Source organism: Salvelinus alpinus, chromosome 6 (genome assembly GCF_045679555.1).
Source record: "Salvelinus alpinus chromosome 6, SLU_Salpinus.1, whole genome shotgun sequence".
Lineage (NCBI taxonomy): Eukaryota > Metazoa > Chordata > Actinopteri > Salmoniformes > Salmonidae > Salvelinus > Salvelinus alpinus.
This window is the reverse complement of record NC_092091.1, coordinates 43732072-43751960: the sequence shown is the minus strand read 5'-3', so window position 1 is coordinate 43751960 and position 19889 is coordinate 43732072. Positions and strand designations below refer to the sequence as shown.

Genomic DNA, 19889 nt, shown 5'->3' with positions numbered 1-19889 from the left:
AATATGTTGATATACCCTTGCGCAAGGCACTTAACCCTAATTGCTCCAGGGTCACTATCAATAATGTCTGGTCCTTGACCCCAGGGTGAGTGGAATATGCCAAAATGGAAAAAACTAATTTCCAGTTCACACGTGTATAATACAAACTTGTACATGTGTGAAATAAGACGAATGTTAGCACCCACCTAATTATTATATAATTCGTTACATTGGTGTCCGAAGTGGGATGGCGGAGAGGCATGGGTTTTGACTAGATGGTTTACAGCTTATGTCAGAATTTACTTTTTGTAGCAGGTTATGAGAATTTACACAGCAGGTTAGGATAATTAACATAGCAGGTTAAGAGAATTATGTTAAGGTTAGGAAAAGGGTTAGAGTTAGCTGAAATGCAAACATGTAAAAATGTGGACATAAGATGTATACCATCTAGACATGACTAGAGGCTCGTACATGTAATGGACTTGGTATGGAGATTATTTTTTTTTTAACCTTTATTTTTACTAGGCAAGTCAGTTAAGAACAAATTCTTATTTATAAAGACGGCCTACCGGGGAATAGTGAGTTAACTGCCTTGTTCAGGGGCAGAACAACAGATTTTTACCTTGTCAGCTTGGGGATTTGATCCACCAATATCTAATGATACAATGGACTACCTTATAGGGTAGTGTTTGTTGAAATTGAATTTTTGCATCTACCTATCAATTTTGAGATTTGTTGATATTTTGGTCCAATAGTAATATTCTAAAAAAACGAATAAACATTAAAATGTCAGAAACTTGATGAAAATATATATTTTCTTCAGTTTATCAAACTACTGTCATAAACATTTGAATGATTTTTTTTATTTTTTATAAATTACAACGTACATACATAAATATTTTCAAAGCTCACTACACATTACACACATTACACATTACACATCATTTAAAAGCACTTTTCATAGAGAATGTTACAAACTGGACGATATTTAGTAACTTATTTTGAAGAGATGGTAATTGGGTCTAAATAAGCAGAGTGTCCTGTCCTTTGGTCTGATATGTGTGTTTGGAAACATGCCAATGCAAAGACCAAGTCAAGCTTCACTGCTTGATCAAGACGGCGGGACGGATAATTGGTATAAATCAAGAAGCAGCCACCAACCCGTACACAAAACCCATCCCCCTAAAACTTGAAAGCATTTTACAGGTCAGCGCTCATCCCCTTCACTCCAAACTCAGTTACAGCAGCAGCCGGGACGAGGGGAAAGAGGCTTCTTCAAAAGAAAATCAAAACAGATAGATATAGGGACTCTTTTATTCCAGCAGCCATTAGGCTGTATAATAGATAGTCTGTTGGTCCTTCTAGCATACAGCATATTGCACTTTCACTTTAAACGTGTAGCTAGAGCACTTTCGAACGAATTCTATTGTGTCTTTTCTGTATTTTTCGTGTTTTATGTACCGTCTTTTAAAGCACATGACCAAATTAATTTCCCCCTGGTGGGATAATAAAGTGGATCTGGATCTGAATCTGTTTGGTAGTCTAAATTCAGTGTACTTGTCTTTGACTGTCAATTTAAGCCAGACCTTTTCTCAAATGTCAATGACGCTCTCCAGAACAATCAGTAGCTGAACGCACAGCGCGGGATGGGGGGTCACAATCAAAGGTCACTCTGTTGTGTATGCTCCCCACTGACATTCACCTGAGCTGCAGTACGTGCGCTCTAGCTTCTGGGCCAAAACACAACACGGAGAGGAAGAGAGGTGAGAGGGGGAAGAAGGAGGGAACGGGGGGAAAAAAGGGAGAGGGAGAAGAAACTGCATATTTGATCTGTTCTTGGAGGTCATCCAACAACGTCATTTAGCCTGCTCCACGACATGTGTTCCCCTGCTAGCCCTCACAATCAATAGCCATCACAAACACACGGAGGACCCTGGCCTATCAGAGTCAATGGAGGAGTCCTCTGATCTGACACAATGTAGACAGAGACAGGCCATGGGCTCTTTGTGCCAAGACAGGAGACAGCTCAGTATCACGGAGATAAAGCTATCGGAGAGGCGTGATCTCATGGGACACAACGCCTGACCATGTAGGAGAAGAGGGTTTGAAAGTGTATCAACATGTGACTGGGGAACGTTAGAATATCATCAAATCAAATTTCATTTGTCACATGCTTCGTAAACAACCGGCGTAGACTAACAGCGAAATGCTTACTTAGGCCCAGTCTGAGATGATAGTGGGACATACATGTACAGCGGATTTGATTCCAGCCTGGACCACATATGTACTTACTATGTTAACTACATTGATACTGTACAAAAACATTGACCAACCTTGTTGTTTGCTGGCAGCTGCCTTCTGTCCAGGGGAGTAGAAGGCAGACAGGGCACTGAGGGAGCTGACCAGCTGGCTCTGGATGGAGCTCATCTTAGACAGACCTGACTTCCCCGTTGCCTTCCCCGCTAAAGGCTTCCCTGCAGCGGGCATGCCCTGCCCTTCTGCAGGCTTCTGGGCACTCGGGCTGGTGGTCTCCTGCTTGTCTGGCTTGTCCTGGCTGCTACCTAGCTGGGCCCACTGCTCATTGATCAGCCCTGTGAGGCGCGTCACCACCTGGCCGAGGGCTGGGTTAGACCCCTGGCGAGGGGCCTGGGCCAATACTGGGTTGGACCCCCGACGAGAATCCTGTGACTGGGGCTGGGCCTGCTCCGACTCCTTCTGACCCATCTGGGTCTGGCTGGAAGAGGGACTGGGTGCTACTTCTGGGCTCTCTGGGGCTGGAGATTCTATGACCGCACTTTCTGTGACCGTACTCTCTGTAACTGTGGTCTTTACAACCTCACTCTCAGTTGCCAAATTCTCTATGACTGTACTCTCTGTGGTTGTACTCTGTGTAACAACACTTTCAGTCAATGTAATTTGTTCAACGACAGTCTCCTCTACTACCACTACTTGCCTCTTTACCATACTTCCTGTGACTACATTCTCTGTGACCCCATTCTCCTTGCCCACACTTTCTATAACCACAAAACGTACTGCACTCTCAGCGATCTCACCATCTTTAACCACACTGCGTTCTGCTACACGTTCTGCTTCCACAATTTCTGAGACCGCACTTTCTATGGCCGCACTTACTATGGCCGCACTCTCAATCTCTATTTCTCTATGTGGGTTATTGCTGGTCTCGACTCTGTCTCCCTCTGTCTCTGTCTGCTGATATGCACTCTGTGCTACGACTGTCTCTGTCACCTGGTCAACTGTACCCACTCTTTCTGTCTCTGTCCCCCTGTCCACACTGTTAGCCCTATGTCTCACTGGACGTACAGGTGCTGTCTGTGTTTGTGTCTCTGTCACCTGGTCTACACGGACTCCTGTCTGTGTCTCTGTCACTGTCACCTGGTTCACAGGATCCAGTGTCTGTGTCTCTGTTCCCCGGTCCACACTGTTAGCCCTATGTCTCGCTGGTCTCACTGGACGCACAGGTGCTGTCTCTGTTGTCTGATCTACACTGACTACTGTCTGCATCTCTGTCTCTGTCACCTGGTCTAAGCTGACTCCAGGCGGTGTGTCTGTCACCTGGTCCACTGTATCCACTCTCTCCGTCTCTGTTCCCCGAGCCACACTTTTAGCCCGCGGTCTGACTGGACATACAACTACCATCTCTGTCTCTGTCACCTGGTCTTGAGTGTCAAACCGCTCCGTCTCCGTCCCCTGTTCCACACCACCAGCCCCCTTTCCGATTAAACAGATGACTATCCTTTCTGTATCTGTGCCCTGCTCCACCGTATCCGCCCTTTCCGTCTCTGTCTCCTGACTCGCACTTCCCACTCTCTCTGTCTCGGTCTGCTGGTCCACACTGGTCCTCCTACTTGTCTGTCTCTCCCTGGACACCTCCTCCGCTCCTCCTGTCCCTCCCACGCTCAGCTGTAGTATCCTCTCCTCCTTCATCCTGTTCTCCTCTACCTGTTGTTTCAGGAGACTGTTCGTTCTCTCCAGGTCTTCGCTAGCCTGACTTAGCTTAGCCTCTAGCGCTACTAGCTTAGCCTGGAGCTGTTCGACACTGAGCAGGTCCTCCTCACCACTGACACTGACTCCCTCTACAACTTGCACAAACACTCTGTTGTCTAAAGGTTCTGGTGCTTTCGGTGTTGCAATGTTCTCTGGTTGCTCTGTTTGCCTTTCCTCTGTGTGCACTAATGGATTCAGAAATGCTGTTTGTCTATCTGGTCCCTCTGCTGTCTGTGCTTGTCTCTCTGGTTCCTGTGCTGCTAAAAGCCTATCTGGTTCTTCTTCTTGTGCGGTACTCTTTAAGGATTCCTGTTGCATTTCTGTCTCTGACACGGTGCTCTCTGCTCTCCCGGGATCCACTGTTGCTTCAGCCCCCGGCGGCTGAGAGGCTGGCCCAGGATCAGTGCTTAGGGCTGGGGAGGGCGAGGCACTTTGTGGGTGGGCTGGAGGCTGGGGCTTGGTTTGGACCTGCAGCCTGAGGATTAGCTGCTCTCTCTCCACCCTCAGTGAGCAGATCTGGGACTTGAGCTCTGGGATGGTCCTCACCATGTCCTCCAGCTCTCTGACCCTCTTCAGGGCTGCGGTGATCTGCTGGTGCAGCCCCGACCGGTCCTGGGGAACAGCGCGGACCACGTTCTCAGATGAGCCGTTCTCCGTTCTTTCGTCCCCAGACTCAGAGGCCTTCCTGTGCGGGATGGTGACTGGCATGCTGGACGTCCGAAGGAGGTTGGGCCTCCCCAGGGGCTGTTCGCCTAACACCCAAGGCCCAGCACCTGCCTCCTCCCTGGGCCTGGCAGAGGAAAAGCTACTCCCCTGCACCCTGCTGTTCTGGCTATGACCCCCCGATGTGCCACTACCTCCATCACTGGGTCTAAAATCTAAGATCTGCTGGACATCAGTAATTCTGCCCCGGGGCTTGGGCCCTAGGGTGGAGGTGGAAGACCAGGTGTCCTTAGGGGCCGGCCTGGCTCCATGCCCAAGCAGGCTGAAGTTCCTGGGCAGGGTGCTGAACTTAGGAGGGCCTCTGGCCTTGCGCTGGATGTGCACCCTCTTGATGGTGTTGCCTTTCTCGATATCGTCCACATACTTGAGGAAATCAAGGTCCAGGTGGAAGCCGTAGGGGGTCTCTACGGAGTAGGGCAGCTGCTTCCTCTGACCCCCACCTCCACTCTCTCCTTCGGATCTAGGGTAGCCATTTGCTGCAACATGAAGAGAGAGTTTTTAGGATTCACAGTCATCCCCATGCATCCAGGGACATGCTGTACAGTATTGTTCGCCCTTGGGCAAAACATGAAGCTCATTCCGGAGGGGGCTGCCGATTTTTTGGGGATGCAGATTTTTTTGGGGGGGCTTGTGCTGAAGACATCTATATCGGTCTACTAATACAGGACTAGTGAAAGCCCAGTGAACTACTTTTGTGAGAAAATGCAAACTAAATGTATTTGAGTGTTTACCACCATTTGTAACTTGAGTCTGATAATTATCTGTACAAAACAGTTAATCTGATAATACTTGTGGAATATAAAAATACTTGTTTTATATGTTTTCCAGTTGATTGAAATAAAAGTGAAACAGTCTATTCATTCATTTTCAGTAGACTCTCTTATGGAGAGTCCCTTATAGTAGTGAGGGCACACATTTTATTACTTGTCCCCCATGGGAATCAAACCCACAACCCTGCAGTTGTAAGCACCATGCTCTACCAACTGAGCTACATGGGACCTTGGTACAAACCCAGACGAGCAGCCTACAATACAGTAAGGTAAATTTACATGAAGCGGTTTTATAAGGACGCTAAATTAATACTGCACATCAAGTGGTTGTTTTCCATGTGATTTGATGTAAATGTTTGAGGACAGGGTTTTGTTCTTTCTGGTTACCATTAGAATGACAATCACAGAGAAAGGGGCAGGGCAACAACTCTTACAATTCCAACAACTGAATCCTGTAAATACTGTTCTTAATTATACAACTCACTTTTTTTCCAAAGTGGAGAAGCTGAAAAAGAAATCTATATCAGTCTAATACTAGTAAATGCCCAGTGCACCACTTTCAAGATGTTTCAAGGGGTGCTCAACACCCTCAGCACCACTACTTGCCCGACTATGGGTCAAATACAGTGAGCTCCAAAAGTACTGGGACAGTGACACAGATTTGATGTTTTGGCTCTGTACTCCAGCACTTTGGGGTTAAAGTGGAGACTGTCAGCTTTCATTTGAGAGTATTTTCACCCATATTGTGTGATCCTTTTAGTATTTACTTGTTGTACATAGTCCCCCCCCATTTTAGGGAACCAAAAGGATTGGGACAAATCCACTTATATGTGTATTAAAGTAGTAAAAAGTTAATTATTTGGTCCCATATTCCTAGCACGCAATGACTACATTAAACTTTTGACTGTATAAACTTGTTGGATACATTTGCTGTTGTTTTGGTTGTGTTTCAGATTATTATGTGCCCAATATAAATGAATGGTAAGTAATGTATTGTGTCGTTTTGGAGTCAGGTTTATTGCAAATAAGAATATGTTTCTAAATACTTCTACATTAATGTGTATGCTACCATGATTATGGATAATTCTGAATGAATCCTGAATAATGATAAGTGAGAAAGTAACAGACGCACAAATACCATACCACCACATGGAAAGATGAGATTCTCATGAACACAATGGTGACTTGTCTGAAGGTAACACGTTACCAGAAAACAAAAGATTATAGTAACCCAGGCAGCCGATACAGTCGCGTCACCCATGGACTAACTCTTACATAAAGCATCCTCCATTCAGGCTCAAAGGCATCAATTTCCTCCTTAACTAGCATTAATTGCAGGGAAAATATGCGTACATTCTTTATTATTAAACACCATTTTCCACTATCCTTTTTGTATTTTTTGGCCAACGTCCTAAGTTGTCCTTAAGGAGTTAACGGTAGGCTCCTTAATTAAGAGTACATCTCGGGCTAGTCAAAGAGGATCGTTTCATATACCTAGCATTTTTACGATTGTCAGAGTAGAGCAAGCCACTATCTGGGTATGTATATTTGGTGGTCTAATGATTTATACTGGTAAAATCAAAAGGAACTGGCAGTTGTTTTTTATATTTGTACAGAATTCCCTGCTCGGTGACGTGGATGCGGGGGAGGGTATTCGTGACAGGTGTGCCTTCTACCCATCTCTATGGTAAGGTACGGGCACGTTCGAGGGTGCCTCCTTTCAAATCTGGCTCCTTCACCAAGACAAAGCTGAGTAGTTGAGCAGAACAAACAACTCTCACAAACCATGACATTGAAATGTAAAGTACACACTTTTTCTCTCACAGAAGAGGATAAGAAGAGGACTCCCTCGTCATTGATTGTTTTGCATAGGTGACATTGTTCGCTAGTGGCTGTGAAATGCTAACGGCTCAGTCAAACAGCCATTTTGAGTCCCTTGATCTGTTCTCTTTGGTACTTGTAGTGTTAATGGTCACGTTAATAAATGTTATGCTTTTTGTGCATTGCCTTTGTTATGCTAACTACAGTAAGTGCTTTATTGCTAGGCTTCCTACTTCTGTTCGTTTTTTTTTTTTTTGCTTGCCATGCTATGTAGACATTGATCAATTAGCCTGCTATATCTTCGTCGTACCATGTTGCATCCTATTGCACCCCCTTTCTGGTTAACTGCTGCTATATTTATGCATAACGCATTCATATGCTTATTTCATTTGCATATGGTCATTGATTAACAGACAATTGAATTATGTATATTCATTGCTGTTATTGTCCATTATTAAATCGCACCATGGTCTACTTTTAGATAAACCTTATTCCATACAATGCCTACCAAGTCTCAGTTCAATACAAGTCTCGTGTCAACGACAGTAAATCATTCCCTGCCATGTATCATCTCATTACCTGGATCTATAAAGACTCCTAAACGGAACTACATTTCTGCCTCCAGTTGCTCTTTAACTGGAGTCCCACAGTAGGTGGACATCACCATAGTACTCTTCTAAACCTCAATCAGTTACAATCTTGTAACTGAAGAATATTGTGAAAGTTTTGGTTAGTGTTTCCCTGGGCACCTTTATTAGGGGAGGACATGCAGGAAATGTATTAAAGCACCGTGTGTGTGTGTGTGTGTGTGTAACCGTTTTGTGACATGCTGTCTTGAAGAAATGTATGGGATGTGGTCAATTGTTCTGAATGGTATGTGTTGAGTTTGACCAGTGCACTTGTTTATGTGGCAATATTCAATATGTTCATTATGTAAAGCCATTGCAATGTACTTTTGTTTTCAATTGGTTTGTTTGGAGAGGCTTTGCTGGTTTGAGGTCCAGCCAGTTATTGGCAGCACCCTCCAAAAAGGTCTTTAAGTAAAGTCCATTTTGTATTTCTAAAATCTATTGTTTATGTAAATGCAGTGTAACTCTTATTTGTTTTCGACCATCGGAAGTACAGTATTGCTTGTCACTTTTTGGTAATCTTACGAAGTTGGTTAGCTGAATATCTGTGAAAGCACTATTTCAAAAGGCTATCTAGTGGAAGTAGCATCCAAGTCATTTCGTTGTACTCTTGTTAATGTGTTACTCGCGTGTCAAACGCGGAAACCTAATCCTCCAATCTAAGCGTTAATGAACTTTGCTTGTTCTTTTATATCTGCCTCTGTACGGCTTCCCTTTAATGGGCCTAGAACCTGTCTAACGTTTCGATGTTATAGTTGTAATAAATACATACAACATATATATTTCTGCTGAGGTGTTGTCTGTTGCATTGCTCAGAACTGTTGATTCAACTCAATAGGTGGCCTGTTACGAATCTGTCTTAAGTTCTGGTTGAGGTGTTCCCCTCATTGAACATTAACTGGGGTATGTTATACTAGTTATGTCCATGACAACACTAGTGTATACTACAGTAAATCTGCAAAAAAAATAACTAGTGAATACTATGGTATGCTACAGTATTTAGACCATAGCATACTGTACTATTTTCATGCGGGTTAGCTGTAAATGTATAACAGGTTTGATGTTTGAACTAGGGCCACAATGGAAATACATTTGACACTTTTTTAGTGTTATTCTTCACAAATGTCTAAATGCATTATATCAACATTTGTGATATTGTATTTTTAAATAGTCAAAATCAATTAAGGGTATACTAGTGTGGCGTATAGCATTCTACCGTATACTACAAAATTCTATAGTTAGCACCACACGATTGAGGGGGAACCTCAGAGAAAGTCCACAGCATGAGCTCTCCAAGGACAGCAAGTTGAAATCGACAAAGCTAACTAGTAGTCTAAACGATCAAACACTACGTGATCGAGGGATACTACAGTGTGTAGTATTCTACACAGTATACAAAATAATTATCCCGAAATCTGGCAGATGGCGATATTGTCATTTCATCTTACTGTCCAAAATATGCTTACATTGAAACACCATTTCCCACCACCATACTAGTGGCTAATGCAACTTCCTGATGTTGCGCCCCACGTTCAGCCAGAGGTAGACAACAGACTGCTGCAACCTGATTGGCTGAACGTGGTACACAACCCCAGGGACTAGCATTCCTAGGCATTAGCCACTAGCATGGTGGCTAATTTTCAGCCTGAATGGACAATGTTTTAGGAATGAACTGATCCACGGGTGATACGAGTGTATTGCCTGCTGCATACACTGGTTCTGGACGGTAAGATGTTGTGTTGTCACGATACCAGATTTTTGACTTGGATACCAATACCAGGTTTAGGATCATAATACTCTACACCGAAACGATACTCAATACCAAAACGATACTCATATACTGAAACGATACTCATATACTGAAACGATAACACGGCAAAAAAAAAATATATATATTAGCTAAAGTCACAGAATAACCACTGGGCTTTATTATTTTTTTAAACATTGAACAATGTTAACTGGTAGAACAAATACAATGTCTTCTATTCCATAATCAATTTCTTGCAACAAAAAAATTAACACCATACTAAATCAGAATACCTCCAATTTTCCATATGCAAAATCATAGTGGAAGTATGTACAAATAATTGTACAAATACATTTAAACTGTTTGAAAAATGTAATTTGATACATATCATGGTTCATAATATGGCCATAATATTGGGTCAAATGACATTAGACCTCTAATTCATTACAACTAACTCATTTAATGTATTAAAATAATAGTTTAGTTCCAAAACTACATACTTTGCAGCTCATTTCTGAAGCTTCTATATTGCAGACTACCATAAAAATACAATAGAATTTACACAGCATTCAATGATTCCAAGAGTGCATTCACTTCCTAGGATGCCCAGGGCTGCTGGCTGGTGCTAGTAGCTACTACTAGCAAGCCCAGACAAATGCGAAGTATTGCTGTCAAGTTAAGTGCATTTCACATGACTTTTGGTTTGTGTAATCATATACCGAACAGAAGTCTAATCTATGGATTTCACATGAATGTCAGGGGTGTAGCCATGGGTGGGCCTTGGAGGGTCTAGGCCAACCCACTGGGGAGCTAGGACCTGGCAATCAGAATGATTTTTCCCCCACAAAAGGGGAAATACAGACAGAAATACTCCTCAGCAATCTTTTGCTTAGTTTTTCTGGTGCGCTGGCCCTCGTCTGATCTGTAATCAAGGTTTTCCCATAGTTCACTTCTGGAGACAGTTTTGTCAAGCTGCGGGCGTGGAGGTATGTTTTCGTTAGAAGCCATGCTGTCGGCATTTTCTATGCTCTTGCTTGCGTCTCAAAAGTGTCCTGCGCTGTGTCCCTCGATCGTGTGGTAAGCACTACACGATCGAGGGATACTACAGTTCACTACAGTAGCACACCACCCTGCATCCCACTGCTGGCTTGACTCTGAAGCTAAGCAGGGTTGGTTCTAGTTGGTCCCTGGAGGGGCGACCAGATGCTGCTGGAAGTGGTGTTGGAGGGCCAGTAGGAGCACTCTTTCCTCTGGTCCCCCAAAAATATCTTAATGCCCTAGGGCGGTGATTGGGGACATTGCCCTTTGTAAGGCGCTGTCTTTTGGATGTTAAACAGGTGTTCTGACTCTCTGTGGTCACTGAAGATCCCATGGCACTTATCGTAGAGTAGGGGGGTTAACCCTGGTGTCCTGGCTAAATTCCCAAGCTGGCCTTCATACCATCACGGTCACCTAATCATCGCCAGCTTCCGATTGGCTCATTCATCCTCTCCCCTGTAACTATTCTCCAGGTTGAGGATGTGTTCTCAGTCAACTTACCTTGATAAATAAAAACTACAGAATTCTATAGTAATCTGGTATTTTTATGTGGGTTTACTTACCACTTTTCTTGTCCATCGCTGTAGAAGTTCAGGGTCATGGACTTACTTCTCTCTAGTCAGAGTTGGCAACCTGGAAACGAGAATTGAAGTCTGTGAGCCACTGAAATAACACTGAATATCAACACTGGCCAACTGGTTTTAATACAACCTCTGTTTTGTATTAAACATCTTTGTGTTTGAAAGAGATACGAACGTAGCGTAGCCTGTGAAACGACTGTTTCTCATTGTGTTCTACCAGTGACCCGTGATAACTATTTGTTGGTAATGACAACCTCTCCCCTGTGTTATTGTCTAACAGAGAGAGAGAGATCCTCGGTGGCCATATAAAATCACCACAACACTCACAGGGGCTACAGTTTCATCCAACTAAGTAGGAAAATGTTCCATCTGGGTGCCATTTTGTGTTGTTTGTTCCAGTTGGAGCTGCCAATAAACCAGAGCCCCTGTTTTTTACGAGGGCTTCGGGTGAGGCAACAGTAATGGGAAAACAACTGAGATTTCAAAACTTGTAGAGGCTTATGCAAAGATTTTAAATGTAATATCCAATAATGCGAATAACACACAGCCCAGGCTAGAACGTTCCCACAGCCTTAAGTGTGCTTTCCGTATTGAACCAGTTTTAAATTTCTACATTAACTCGACAGCAAAATATAAATGCCAAAGCAATTTAGCAAATAAGCACACATTCACATAATAGCCATGCAAATTTGTTCCGGTTACAAAATATCTGCTACTTAGGAGGACACAGTTACTAGCCGGGAGCATTGATTTAATGAGAGTTTGAGTGTGGACTTGAACCCGGCAGGCGGGAATCAATTTCAGTGCAATATAAACTACTGTTAGATAAAGAAAAACATGGACGTTACCTGTATCAATCCTTATGATTGCTTTGTCATTTTAAATGTGTTATCATGGAAAACTGTAGGTCCTAAAGCACTTTCGTTGTCATCTCTTTCCTTTCCTACCATTACAAACCTCTTAATCATTCACAAACAACACTTTTGAAGCCTAAGTCTATGAACAAATTGCAAGTGGCAATCTTCCCTTTGCACATTCTGCTTTGATGACTGTGGAGAGAACAGAGGAAGCATCTTTTTGCCCGGCAACAAATGTCCTGTATCTGTAAAAAGTACACACTGGGACGATGGTGCTGGGCAAAGACTGTGTGCTTAGATTAGAGGTAGGCTGTTTACCATCAGAGTATATCACAGGAATACACTACAGCACACAGGCACCGCGTTGGACGGCAATGCCATCAATTAAAATGACAGCCAATCCACACAGGAACCTGATCATGTATCCATAACAACCAGCTGGAGCACTCCATAAATAATCCCCAAACACTGACAACAAAGCAATGTGTGATCGAGAGCAGATGTGTTTCTATCCACCGGTGTCTCTATCTTGTACAGTCATGGTTTTATCCCCAGCCATCTATCCACACCGGCCCTACTTGCCTACTTGCGAGTCGTGACTCATTGTATGACTGTCATCTGAAACACGGGATCCGACTGACAGTGTCTCCCCTACCACACAGACAGCTACTGTAGCTAGTCCCCGGGATGTCGCCATGGGAGCAGGGGCATCCCTGTCCCTGACACTCCAAATCCTTAATGTGACGGCGGGGCAATCCGCATTCTGCTCGTTGACCCTGAGGCCTAAATGGCTCATTTGCGAGCGGACGAATGCCGTTGATAATCGCTGAGTGAAGTGTGAGGCTGCGGACCCCTACAGGCAATTACACACAGATCCTTACTAAAAACACAAGGACAGAAATGAAATAGAGAGAGGGGAGGGGGGGGGGGGGGGAGAGACAGAAGAAGGAAAGGGAGAGGAAGGAAAGCGGTAGAAGGGTAGAGAACGAGTAATACGGACAAAGACAAACCGAGGGAAGATGAGAAACAGAGGCTGGCCAGACCTGGACGAAGATACTTAGCGAGTCTCTCTCTCCAGCTGAACTTCCACCAACCTCCTTTTTGAGGAATCTAAGAGCCTTTAATGGGGACAGTAAAGTCACTTTAAAGGTGCCCCTCTCTGACGAGGGCCTTTGAGCTCAGTGAGAGCCGCTCACTGTGACGTGAGGTTCAAAGGCGTGATGCGAACGCGCATCACCGCTGGGCGACACGTAGAACATCACTTCAATAGGCTCACAGGCAGGCACAGAGGAAACTGGGCGCAAACATCACTTTAATAGGCTCACAGGCAGGCACAGAGGAAACTGGGCCAGAACACCACTTCAATAGGCTCACAGGCAGGTACAGAGGAAATTGGGCCCGAACATCACTTCAATAGGCTCACAGGCAGGCACAGAGGAAACTGGGCCCGAACATCACTTCAATAGGCTCACAGGCAGGCACAGAGGAAACTGGGCCCGAACACCACTTCAATAGGCTCACAGGCAGGCACAGAGGAAACTGGGCCAGAACACCACTTCAATAGGCTCACAGGCAGGCACAGAGGAAACTGGGCCCGAACATCACTTCAATAGGCTCACAGGCAGGCACAGAGGAAACTGGGCCCGAACACCACTTCAATAGGCTCACAGGCAGGCACAGAGGAAACTGGGCCCGAACATCACTTCAATAGGCTCACAGGCAGGCACAGAGGAAACTGGGCCCGAACATCACTTCAATAGGCTCACAGGCAGGCACAGAGGAAACTGGGCCAGAACACCACTTCAATAGGCTCACAGGCAGGCACAGAGGAAACTGGGCCCAAATGGGGGACCCATCACCTCACAACAGTAAATAAGACTAACAAGACCATGAGCACCGGACATGTTGACGTCTGTTTCCGTGGGTTCCAAGTCAAACCACACACGTGAGCCTCTTCACAATAACGACGAGAAAAAAAAAAACTATTTCCATAACGCTCAACGAGATGAGTGATCTAGAATCTACCAACACCATGTTTTAAAACCAGTCAAGCGTGACTGGGGCTGGTGATATGAAGACTGACATGCGTTATAATAACTCCTGGCCGGAAACGATGGATATCACATCACCATAACAGCTACAGTAAATAACTTCCTACTGACAGACCTTTAATAAATGCCAGCTGATCCCGCAAACCACAGGGGGGCGAAGCCTTAATTGAACGTCATGGGTCGTTATGAGTCCCTTTGCAGCGCTGCAGATTGAATTACATTAACACGATAACACAAGCCAGAGAGGAATTGAAGAGATGGGGAAATTAGATGGGAGAGACTGGAGTCTAGAGGTGGGTGAGAGAGAAAGAGGGAGAGGACAGCTGCACCGTCACGTCACTAAACAAACCCACTAAACAAACAGCAAGAAATTGCAAACGGCAGCAGAACGAATGGCTGAGCGAGACAACAAAACAACATCTGGGAGTTTCTCACAGCTCTAGAACGTCTTTGATCAGCTCCCTCACATGTCCACTATCTGTGTTTACCTCGATTTAACCCTGAGAAAGTCGACATAGCCGGTCACCCCCAAAACACACACACACACATGCACAACACATACACACACAAACTTACATACACACAGTACACACACACATATCCAGGAGTCAGGGGGTCTTTACTCAACATTTCTCATTGGAACGTTCTCGTTGCTTGTCGTTAGGAATCGTCTGCAACTAAAGCAGGAAATAGAGGGCTGGGCATGTGGACAGCCCAATTAGTTTCCTCTAATAAGCTGCCAGAGCTGGAGTTCTCCCTCCAGACGACACAATACAGAACTCATTGACTCCACAGAGAGACCAGACACAATCTCCAACTCTCTGTCTGTAATGGAGTAATACATTATACTGTGTGTGTGTGTGTGTGTGTGTGTGTGTGTGTGTGTGTGTGTGTGTGTGTGTGTGTGTGTGTGTGTGTGTGTGTGTGTGTGTGTGTGTGTGTTGTGCGAGACCAGCCGCCCGCTTTCATTAGAGATAAAGAACAACACAAACATCAATTATTTATTCACCCAGCCCCATGGCTACCCTCTCCCAGCCTAGCAGACTTAGCATAATGGCTAACCCCCTCCCCATCCGAGGGAAATGGGGGTTTCTGAGGGAAAAGCTACCGCTAATTAGCGCGCCGCGGGGCTAGCCCTACAGTATATGTTGAGAATTGTCGGCATGTTAGAGCTGGCTTCCTAGGCAAAGAGATGAGGGGGAAGGGATGGAGGGAACGGGGGAGGAAGAGAGAGAAGGAAAGGGGGGAAGAGACTGCTGTCAGGAGAGATGACGAAGTTGGGTTGAGTGTGGAGAAATGAGACAGAAATTGTATTTGGCACATGCTTCGTAAACAACAGGTATAGACTAACTAGTGAAATGCTTACTTACAGGTCCTTTTACAATAAGGTGGAGAGAAAGATAAAGAAGGGAGAGAGGGATGGCGAGGGATGGAGGGAGAGGAGGAAGGGGTGGGCACATGTCACATTAGACTGGATCAATTACAGCACTGTCAAATTATATCAGATCCCCTGCACTCCCTTCTGCACATAAAAAACAACACACACATGAATGAACGCATCACATTTACAAACACAAGCAAACACAAGCATTCACATATGCACAAACATATTTTCAAGCACACAGACGTGCACACACGCAGACTACATGCCACACACACACGCACACACACACACACACACACACACACACACACACACACACACACACACACACACACACACACACACACACACACACACACACACACACACACACACACACACACACACACACTCCTGGTAGTAAAAGTCTGCATGGTAACAGAGCAGGCACCTCCATTTGAATAAGGAGGGAGTCACCACTCTCTAAATTCACACACTATTGATTGTATTACTGTGACAGCTACATAGCCATGTTTCTGCACACACACTTACACCTTCATGCACACACACATATACACACAAACATAGGGGCACACTCTCATGCGCATACACAAATGCAGGCAAATGAGTTGGCTGGTTAGCAGTAAGGGTAAACCGACTGCATGTTCATTTCTCTCCATTTGTGTATTAGTGTATGTGAGCTCAGCCCAGAAACATGAGCTCAGATGCTGCCTGTTCCTCCTGCAATGCAGCAGCAGCAGCAACGGCTAACAGGAAGAGCAGAAACACACTAAAACGAGCCACCCCTCTCTGCTATCATAGCAGCCTGACTTGATACACAGCAAACCGGAAACACACACACACACACACACTCCACAGCCTGACACACACATCTCTCACCTGTGCTGCTCCGAGCATCGCATCCCCGCGTACCCCGCAGAGAGAGAGGGAGAGGAGGAGCGGGTGGAGAAAGAAGGGCACAGAAAAAAAGGAAGGAAAGAGGGGGACTGAGAGCGTAAATAGAGTGGAGATGAGAGAGAGCAAAATCGACCGGACGTCAAAAAGGAGAGAGGGAGAAAATAGACCGAAACAGAGATAAAAGGAGGTGAGTCACAGGGAATAACGGGGAGCAAGGGGATTCCTCTCACCTGCTGTGCAGCCAGCTCCTCTCCTCTGTTCCTCTCTTCCTCAACTCCTTTCCTCTCTGCCGTCTGTACACACTACCGCTGCCTTCCCTCCCTCCCTCCCTCTCAATTTCAACCCAACACCCACCCCCCCCCCAAAAAAAAGAAGTGAGGAAAAGAAAGGTGTTGTTTGGGGTCTGAGAGGAAAGGAGAGAGAGGCGATAGTCAGGCAGCTGCTCTGTGTAGGATTGATCGCCCTCTGCCTGCCTACAGCGATGAGCTGGCCCAGAAAAATAAGACCAGGAAAGAATAATACCCAGGAACACACAAGCCAAACAACACTGCTACAGTGCGTGTGTTTGTGAGCTGTTCTGCTATAAGGAATGTATCCCCCCCTTCCCCTGGAAAGAGAATTGGACCACACACTCTCTTACCGTCTCCCCATCATCTCTCTGTCTGGTCTTGAGAAATATGGCCGCCCCACCACTCACCGGTCTAATCATTACTGTAGGGCCAGGAGTCAATGTTTAAGCGCTATCTGTTAAGCGCAGCCCTGTCACACGCTCACTCACACGCTCACACACACACACGCTCACACGCACACACACACACACACACACACACACACACACACACACACACACACACACACACACACACACACACACACACACACACACACACACGCACACACACACGCACACACACAGACACACGCACACACACAGACACACTAGGGTTGGGTGATAATTGGGGATACCTCTTCTACGATGTGCTACAGAAAATATGTGATATGCGATATAATCGTTTTGTGCCGTTAATGACTAAATCATAAATCTTTTCTTTTTTTTTTTGCTTATTTAAAATATTATAGTCACATTCTCACAAAATAATGCTTAGTTAATTCATTTAGACTTCATTTTCAACATATTGATAGAGCCTAACTAATAAAACTGGACAGTTTGGGTTTGTAAAGTCTTAATAAATTATTGTCTTTTACTTCAAGATATATTGTCTATGTCAAATATCACAATACTACATTTAATCATATCGGCCCAACCCTAACACATACACGCATTCATACACACACAAACACACATACACGCATTCATACACACACACACACACACACACACACACACACACACACACACACACACACACACACACACACACACACACACACACACACACACACACACACACACACACACACACACACACACACACACACACACACACACAGCCGTTTAAACGAGGCTCTATTAAACAGGAATACAGTATCTCTTATCTTCCCCCGGCATAAATTCTTCAGGCGGGATGTGAGCAGACCCTAAAGACAATTACCAAGCCACCTTATTATAAAGGGCGTTGTGCACAGAGAGGGACACACACACTCATGTGCGCAAACAGGCACACACACAAGTACACACACCCACACCAAAACACGCGTACGTGCACTCAATACTGCACACACAGGGTGTTTTCATTAAACTGGCATTAGCAGGAGAAATAAGGTGATTTATGATATAATTCAATTGCCATAAACAAGTGGTAGACATGGACCATGTCAATATCGACACACTTTCATATTTCCACAGCACATTTTCTAAGCTGTTTACTGTACTGTACTCCCAGCTAAAAACATATATTGTGGTTGGATTGGACTATTTTTCATTCTATCCTTCTCATTCTTAATTGCAGTAAACCTTTAAGCCTATAAGAAAATCCATCTGGACAGAACCATTTCCCTGCTCCCACTTTGATTTAGAGATTTGGCCATGGTTTGTCTAATCACAGAAGTGAGAACCATATATCAGACAGCTCTGTGTGTGTCAGACCTGGCCAAGGCTGTATTTCACAACTAAACTTTGGTACACTAAACTGAAGTAGGCACCGAACTTACTTCAGGATTACTTGGAAACGCCCTACGTAACAGTACTGCCCGACGCACGCACGCACGCACGCACGCACGCACGCACGCACGCACGCACGCACGCACGCACGCACACACACACACACACACACACACACACACACACACACACACACACACACACACACACACACACACACACACACACACACACACACACACACACACACACGCACACACGCACACACACACACACACACACACACCAATACAAACACGTGTAACACACCCACACACATCAATACAAACACGTGTAACACACACACACACACACACACACCAATACAACATCTCCTCAGATGAGTGCACACACAAGGCACCCTATAAACTAATGACTGGTCTGCTTGCCACTAGTCCCAGTTCAGCTTCTGTAGACCCTGCAGTCCTCCCATTTCACCCCTTGCCGAACCTGAATTGGACTGTATGCACGCACGCATGCACACGCACACAAACACAGACAAAACGCAAACACATGCACACACAAACAAACGCACACACAGACGCATGCACACAAGTGCACATAGGCGCACACACACATGCAAGTGCCCACACACACACACACCTACCAGTAGAACTGTGAATCATTGGCAGTTTTCATCCTCTCAGTTTCTCCTCTGTAATGGGAATCGAGAGCAGGCCCCCCATGCCCAGCAGACAGACAGACAGACTGGTTCATGTCCTACTGTGCACAGACATCAGTTCAATGTCTAGTTTTGATTTACATTTGGTTGAGTTGTTAGGTAAAGTTAAAAATAACATTTAAAAAAGGGATTTAGGTTCAAATGTGGGTGTAAAAAAGGCTAAATTCCCTCACGTTGACGACCTTTTTCAAATCCAATCAGTTTTTCACGTTGATTCAACGCCACCACATTGAATCATTTTGTTGAAATGACGTGGAAACCATGTTGATTCAACCAGTTTTTGCCCAGTGGGATCGCTGGAGCACACACACACACACACACACACACACACACACACACACACACACACACACACACACACACACACACACACACACACACACACACACACACACACACACACACACACACACACCAATACAAACACGTGTAACACACCCACACACACGCACACCAATACAAACACGTGTAACACACCCACACACACGCACACCAATACAAACACGTGTAACACACACACACACACACACACACACACACACACACACACACACACACACACATGGTCCATTTCCTTTGGGGGAGAACATGGGGTTGCAATTTATCAGTGGATTGTTCTGGAAA

The 19889-nt window shown here is 45.1% G+C and overlaps 1 protein-coding gene across 4 annotated transcripts in view; it reads right to left on the bottom strand.

Annotated features, from left to right (window-relative positions):
- Nucleotides 1-19889, bottom strand: part of LOC139577557 (KN motif and ankyrin repeat domain-containing protein 4-like) — a 101492-nt gene that overhangs the window by 19270 nt on the left and 62333 nt on the right. For 2 of the 4 annotated variants that reach the window (XM_071404626.1, XM_071404630.1), the window contains exons 1-3: nucleotides 16713-16791; nucleotides 11276-11345; nucleotides 2313-5183 (exon numbers count right to left, since the gene is read on the bottom strand). In XM_071404626.1, coding sequence (XP_071260727.1) covers nucleotides 2313-5183; nucleotides 11276-11291 — 2887 coding nt within the window. In that variant the 5' untranslated portion in view covers nucleotides 11292-11345; nucleotides 16713-16791. Of the gene's footprint in view, nucleotides 1-2312; nucleotides 5184-11275; nucleotides 11346-16464; nucleotides 16690-16712; nucleotides 16792-19889 lie in introns of those variants that run through there. The other 2 variants (XM_071404627.1, XM_071404628.1) reach the window with 2 other exon arrangements.